Below are 6,622 nucleotides of genomic sequence, written 5' to 3'. Positions count from 1 at the left end.
CTCCTCGTAGGGGGTCCTGAGGACTGACCTGGGGCTGTCGCAGTGACGGCTGGAGGAGGACACGCCGCCGCCGCACGTCCGGCTGCAGTCGCCCCAGGGGGTCCACGGGCCCCAGGCCCCGTCCACGCCCTCGGGCCGCGACCCGAAAGGGACGCACACCCGCTTGTAGCACCACTGCGGGTGGGATGGAGAGGGGTGAGCCCGGTTCGGTGGGCCCTTGGTGCTCATTCCCGCACTCCTCCCACCGGAGGTCTGAGCACCCCTGGGACACGGTATAGGTAAGAGGATGGACATGGGGTCTGAGGACCTGAATACAGTCAGGTTACAGGGGCTTGGCCAGGGAGGCACTGTTTAGGAAGGGGTGTGGCCAAAGCAAGGGATGTGAAGCCAGTACTGGGACAAGCCTGTGGACGAGGCTTGAGACGGAGTGGAGGTGTGGCCTCACTCCAGGGGCGGGGCCTGCAGGAAGAAGGGGAGGAACTAGAGGGCGGCTCGGGTAGGCACGGCCTAAGGATGGGGGCGGGGCCTTGGCTGGCGCTCACCCCCTTGTCGATGGTGTGCGTCTGGCACAGCGTGCCTTCGGCGGCTGGGATGCTGTTGGTGATGCACCGGTTGCTCTTGCTCAGACACCATAGCTCGCTGCAGACCTCCTGCGGGCCAAGGCGCCCGCTCAAGCTTGCCCTCCTCCCTTGGGAGGACCCAGGCGACGCACTCACTGCCCACTCGGCATGGGAGCCCCAATGATCCTTTCCTGGGTCTCAAGGAATCCTCTTAGATACTCTAGCAGGGCATGGCCTGGGACCTCCTCTCTGCCTATATGTACACTGCACTAATTGAACACCTGTGTGTCATACTCCCTTAGGCATCATTATCCCTATTTTACTGCGAGAAAACCAAGGCTCAGACAAGTAAGGTCACTTGCTGAAGGTCACAGCTACTAGAAGGGCAGCCTAGATTCTAACCCAGACCTTTGACTGAAGGGTCAGGTTCAGTCCCTGGCACTGCCTGAGTTTCTAGAAGGAAATGTGGGATCTGCTGAGGAATGATTCTGGATTCCTTTTTGGGATGGGTGAAGCAGCCCATGGAAAGGCAGTGGTTCTGAAAAATCAGGCCTGGAAGGTGGCTCAGGTCAAGGGCCCTATCTCCTTTTTCCAGCAGGTGGTTCTCTTTGTTCCCCTCAACTAAACTGGGGGAGCTCGTAAAGGTTTTAATTGATGGACGGTTGGGACAGGACAAAGGTAGGTTCTGTCTGTGTGAGACATCCCTCTGCTTCTTCCAGTGAGAAATCAGCCCGCCTTCTTCCTGTCTGCTCGAGCTGGGCCATAGCCTGGCAGCAGGTCCTACACCAATCCCAGGAAGTCACTCTGACCTTTTAGGTCCAGGTTAATATACCTGGACAAGCCCCCACTGGATTCAGGTTAGAACCTCTGTCAGCGGTCCCCAACCTTTTTGGTACCAGGGACCGATGCTCCAGTGAGAACCTAATGCCTGATGGTCTGAGGTGGAGCTGAGGCAGTGATGCTGGCGCTGGGGAGCGGCTGCAAATACAGATGAAGCCTCGCTCACTCACCTGCCGCTCACCTCCTGTTGTGTGGCCTGGTTCCTAACAGGCCAGGGACTGGTACTAGTCTATGGTCTGGGGGTTAGGGACCCCTGCTCTAGTTTACACCTTGCCCCCCCCCCACCAACAGGGTCTTCCTCCTGTGAAGTGGAGACCCTTTTGTCTCCTTTTTATATTTCTATATAACCTCTTTGAACCTGATCCTTTCGAGCTTTGCAGATTTGGGATTGTACCATTCAATGGCTGTAGGAAGGGACCTTTTCTGCATCAGCCTCTGAGAGACTCCTGCACACATATGAAACGTTTGGAGAGCTGTCCTCAGACCTGCTTCCTCAAACATCCTCCAGAATTCCTGCTTTCTGCCCCTTCCGAGGATACTTTTCAGCTAAAAACTCAGCTTGGTCTTCTGGCTTCGCTTGGCTTGTGTCTTCCTGGCCATTTGTAAAAATGTCACATGCCACTTCTGATACCTCTTAAAGACAATTGCCTATGCCAGTCCTGCTTTCTCTCCTCTCCACAAAGATGCACTGTGACATGCGGATGAGTCCGAGACATGAGGAAGATTTCAACTCCGCCACTGACTTGCAACACATTTCCCCTCTCTGGGCCTCAGTTTTCTCATCTATCACATGGGGCTTGCCTACATCAAAGGATGAGAAGCATGTGACAGAGTGGATATGAAAGGGCTTGCACAATGCCTTATCACTGAGTAACAATGACCACAGCTCCCTCTGGACTGGGCACTAGGTAGGCCCAGCTCTTTACACATATTAACCAATTTACATATAGTCAACAATTCTCTCCTTTGCCAGGAGGGCCAGGAACATGTTCCTTGGAAAAATAAAAGGGAAAATCAATTCAACATACAGCTAGCTCTGGCTCATGCTTGGTATTCTGGCATTTCTTCCCCTCCCCCACCCCTTTATAAAATTTGGAGTCAGAGAGGCCTGGATTCAGATCCCAGCTCTGACGTGGTCTTGAATTTTGACTCTGGGTAAGGCACCCTCCCTATGCCTCAATCCCTTCTTCTGTAGTGTGGGGATAATAAGATTGGCCAGAGCTTAAATGAGAGGATACATATCACATACTCAGCATATAGTGAGTGCTCAGTAATGTCAGCCATTGTCATCATTGTTAGGATACCTGGGACACAGCAGATGCTCAAAGGGTAGTTTCAGAATTCTTTCGGAATTCATCAGAGGGTACCATAGTTACCAGTCAAGTTAGGTCATGGGGGCGAGAGAGGAATGTCCATTAAATATAAATTGATCCGGGGTTTGTCTCTTTGTCTTGCACTGGAATGAAGTGAGGGCATTTTAGCTGCCTACTCCCCATTTTGAGATAACGTGGCCTTAGCCTGGACGTGGCCTTGCAAATTCTGATCATTTGAATCTCGAGAGTGTGAAGGATTGAGACTGGGTCCAGAGTACTAGGGCTGAAGCCATGAGGAGGGAGGGAGTGTGCTTTGCGTATTGGGGGACATGGGTAGTGGAGGGACAGACCCTAACTGAGCCCCTGGTGGCTGAAGCAGGAAGCCAGCAGGTCTAGCTCCCTGGGGGGAGCTGGGAGCAGGAGCCATGCACAAATGGGGCTTTGGGAGCTGAGTCTACACCTTGAGAAAGAGCTGGGGAGTGATCAGAAGGCTCAGAGTTCATCCAGCCAAGGATGGGGGCCAGGAGGTCTTGGGAACTGGTCAGTAGGGGATGTGAAGAGTGAAGACAGGGCGACCCTGGAAAGCTCTGTCCAGTTCTTTGCCAAGCAAGGAAGATGGTTCTTCCCCAGGCGCCACCAACTATTTCCACCAAGTCTGGATGTTTAGTTAAAAATGGCCCAGTTCAGGGGTCTTGGGGCTTTACGCAGGTGGCCTGACATCCTGGACACAAGGTGGCCTCTCAGGCTCTCCCCAGCCCAGCCTCCAAATCAGGGGTCTGGAAAATCAGATCCCATTCTTGTTCCCAATCTTGTCTGGTTGCTTGTGACACTGTATAACCCCTTGCACCTCTGTGCCTCAGGCCCCACGGGCTCACTCGCCTTTCCGGCTTTCCCACTCCCAGCGCCTGATGTAGGGGTGTCCATGTGGAGTTGCTCACCCCGTGGCCCCCTCCCCTCCCAGGAAGGAAAGCAGGAAGGCTCTCTCTACCCCGTATTTACACTGACGCGATTTGACTCCATGCTGGAAGCGGCACTGCTCATCTGCATCGTAGGCCTGGCCGGGCGCCACTGTTGGGTACACGAAGTCCTGTCTGGGGGGCCGGTTGTTCAGGCAGAGCCCCAGGCCTGAGCTGTGGCAAGAGGAAAGCAGCTGTCATGCTGGATTACGGACCAAGAGCTCTGGGGCCCTGGATGGGTGGGGGCCCTGGGGAGCAGCCTTGCAGGCAACGGGACCCTTCTCAGAGGCAGCCTTGATTTCCAGACCTCCCCGCCCCCCGCCCGCCAACATGAGTATGAGCCTCTGGGCAGGACAGGACGTCTGTCCTCACTCCAGAAAGCTGGTGATGTAGTCGCGGCTGCAGGATGACCATACGAACGGGTTGGTCTTCATGGTAATGTGGGCGGCCATGAGCTTGGCTGGGTCCTGGCCCCGGGCCCCACAGCTGTTCCCCACACCATCGTGGTTCATGCCGAACCTGGGGAGAGGAGCGTTGGCTCTGCTGGGTGCCGGGGACCTGCCCGATCCTCCCGTCCTCCCCTTCCTGTGTCCCCTGGCCTCACGTGTGTCCGATCTCGTGGGCGATGGTGAACGCCGTGGCCAGGCCGATGTCCTCGTTGATGCTGCAACTTCTCTCTCGCTCGCACATCCCTCCCACGGGGGCCAGGCCTGGGAAACGGGCAGGCGGGGCGGGGGCTGGGCACTCAGGGCTGCATTGGCCGGCCCCGTCCACCCTGCTGGGCCCCCACCCCTGCCAGGGCCACCCCGCCCACTGCCTCCGTGGGAGCCTGAAACCTCGGGGCGCAGGTACCTAGCGTGCCGCAGGGTTTGTTCTTGTAGATGCAGATGTCATAGCTGTGGGAGGAGATGGGGGCAGTGAGGAGGCTGGGCTGCCTGATGATGCCACCACGCCTGTATCTGGGGGCTAAGCTTTGCTTGGGAGGTGCTACCTGCCTCTCACCTGAAGTCTTGTGCTCTGCCCCCAGCTGGCCTTGGGGATGCTGGGGTGCATGAGTCACTGACTGACTGAATGAGAGAGTGAGGGAGGGAGCGCCTCAACGCCCAAGTGGCCCAACGCCCACCTCCCCACATTCTCAGGCTCCAAGCTGCCCTCCCATGCCTGGCTCCTGAACGGGGCAGCTGAACAGTCCCAGCCTCTCCATCTCCCAGCAGGTGATCCCCTGCTTGGACCCCAATGGTCCGCTGGACCACTCGTTCCTCTGGCCCAAGTCCTGGAGCCCTCCCCACCCTCACCGTGTGATGAGCACCGCAGTGTCGTGGTTGGCCACACCGTTCTCCGGAATGGCGTTGCCGTGGCCGCTGTGGTTCACGATGGATTTCTGCCACTTACAGAAGCTGTCCAGGGACTTGCCGGCGTGGTGGGTGATCTCCAGAGTGGGCTGAGGATGGACAGAGTGAGGTGCATGGGTGCCAGCCGCCTTGGGGAGGGCAGGTAGTGCTGGTGTGCAGAGGAAGGGGCGGGCCCCGCACCTGGTCCTCCGTGAGCAGGATGAGCCGTGTCACCAAGATATTAACGATGTTTCCCAGACTTGAGTCCTGGAAAAGTTTGGCAACCTGACCTCCAAGAAACAAGAGAAACGGAGTCTTAAGAGGGGCCCAGAGCAGAAAACAGAAAGAGAAACAATGGCAATCACTCATTTTAATCAAGTACCTACTGTACGCCCGGCCTCAGGCTAAGCCTGCTGCACATACCTTCACGTACCCACGGAGTGGGTACTATTATCATTCCCATTTTACAGATGACCAAACTGATGCACAGAGGGGTTAGGAAACACAGCTGGCAGGTATCGTAAGTGGGATTCAAGTCTGGGTAAGCCTGTCTGGAAAGCACTGGTTGCTTACGTACATTTCTTTCTGACTCACCCTTGCTTAGCTAGTCTTGTCCTCCATCCCTTCCCTGCCTACCCTCTGGCTACCTTGAGCATCTCTGCCCAGAGGTGGCCTGGGGGATGCGTCTCATTCCGTGGCTGTCTGAAGGTACCAATTTGAGCATCACCACAGAAAGGTGGAAGTGTAGGGGCAGGAAGCTCTAGTGACAGTGGTCAGAGGGAAGGAGGGAGTGGCCTGGGGTGAGTGGGCCCAACGATGGAGGCCACACAGTGCCGTGATCTTGGAGCCCTGGGACATCACCGTCCCATGTGGAAACCCACGGAAACCCTGGCAGATTTTAGGAAACTTTCAAAGCCCAAGGGAGGGATGCAGGGTTGGGGAAGAAAATCGTGCAATCAGATACAATGTCATGTACACATCCTGGGCCATCTGCCTGCTAAACTTTTTCTTTTCTCTTTTTCGCTTCAGTGAAACAAGAGTACCTTTCACTCATCAAGCTATGGGTCAAGTACTCTGTCTTCCCTCCCACTAACTCTTACTGCTGTACGTACTATGATAACTCCATTTCATGGTGGGGGAAACTGAGACTCAGAGCCTTGATCGAGATCTGGTATGGGCACTGAGTGTATCTGAGTACAGGTCAGTTAAGTGAGCTGTATGAATTAGAGCTCACCTATAGCTTGAGCGAGAGCTCCGCATACATACAGATGTGTCCACGTGTGTACTGGTAACCTCGACAAGTACCTGCAGGCTGTGTGCTTATTTTTATATAGCAATCAAACATACAGCACCTACTGTGTACCCAGCACTGTTCTGAGCGCTTCCTCAATTCACTGCATCTACCTTAGCCTTATGAAGTGGGCACTGTTATTATCCTCGTTTTACAGGAGCAAACCAAGGCAGAGGTGAAGTCGCTTGTCCCACACCTAGAGAGCGGCAGAGCTGAGATGTCAGCCCAGGCCATCCGGCTGCAGGGTCCACGCTCCTAAGCACCGCGCTCAGCTACCTCTGCTCATCCTTGCCTTGGGCAGCCCTCCTTTCTCTCCCTGCCCCCTCTCCAT

At 55.6% G+C, this 6,622-nt stretch overlaps 1 protein-coding gene across 1 annotated transcript in view; it reads right to left on the bottom strand.

Annotated features, from left to right (window-relative positions):
• Window positions 1-6,622, bottom strand: part of ADAMTS10 (ADAM metallopeptidase with thrombospondin type 1 motif 10) — a 19,129-nt gene that overhangs the window by 6,251 nt on the left and 6,256 nt on the right. The window contains exons 6-13 of the mRNA XM_006917201.3: window positions 5,202-5,285; window positions 4,965-5,110; window positions 4,522-4,565; window positions 4,274-4,379; window positions 4,042-4,188; window positions 3,702-3,843; window positions 543-650; window positions 20-174 (exon numbers count right to left, since the gene is read on the bottom strand). Coding sequence (XP_006917263.1) covers window positions 20-174; window positions 543-650; window positions 3,702-3,843; window positions 4,042-4,188; window positions 4,274-4,379; window positions 4,522-4,565; window positions 4,965-5,110; window positions 5,202-5,285 — 932 coding nt within the window. The remainder of the gene's footprint in view (window positions 1-19; window positions 175-542; window positions 651-3,701; window positions 3,844-4,041; window positions 4,189-4,273; window positions 4,380-4,521; window positions 4,566-4,964; window positions 5,111-5,201; window positions 5,286-6,622) is intronic.

This window comes from Pteropus alecto, unplaced genomic scaffold (assembly GCF_000325575.1).
Source record: "Pteropus alecto unplaced genomic scaffold, ASM32557v1 scaffold37, whole genome shotgun sequence".
Taxonomy (NCBI): Eukaryota; Metazoa; Chordata; class Mammalia; order Chiroptera; family Pteropodidae; genus Pteropus; species Pteropus alecto.
Note: the sequence above shows the minus strand (reverse complement) of the source record. Positions and strands in the feature narration are given on the sequence as shown.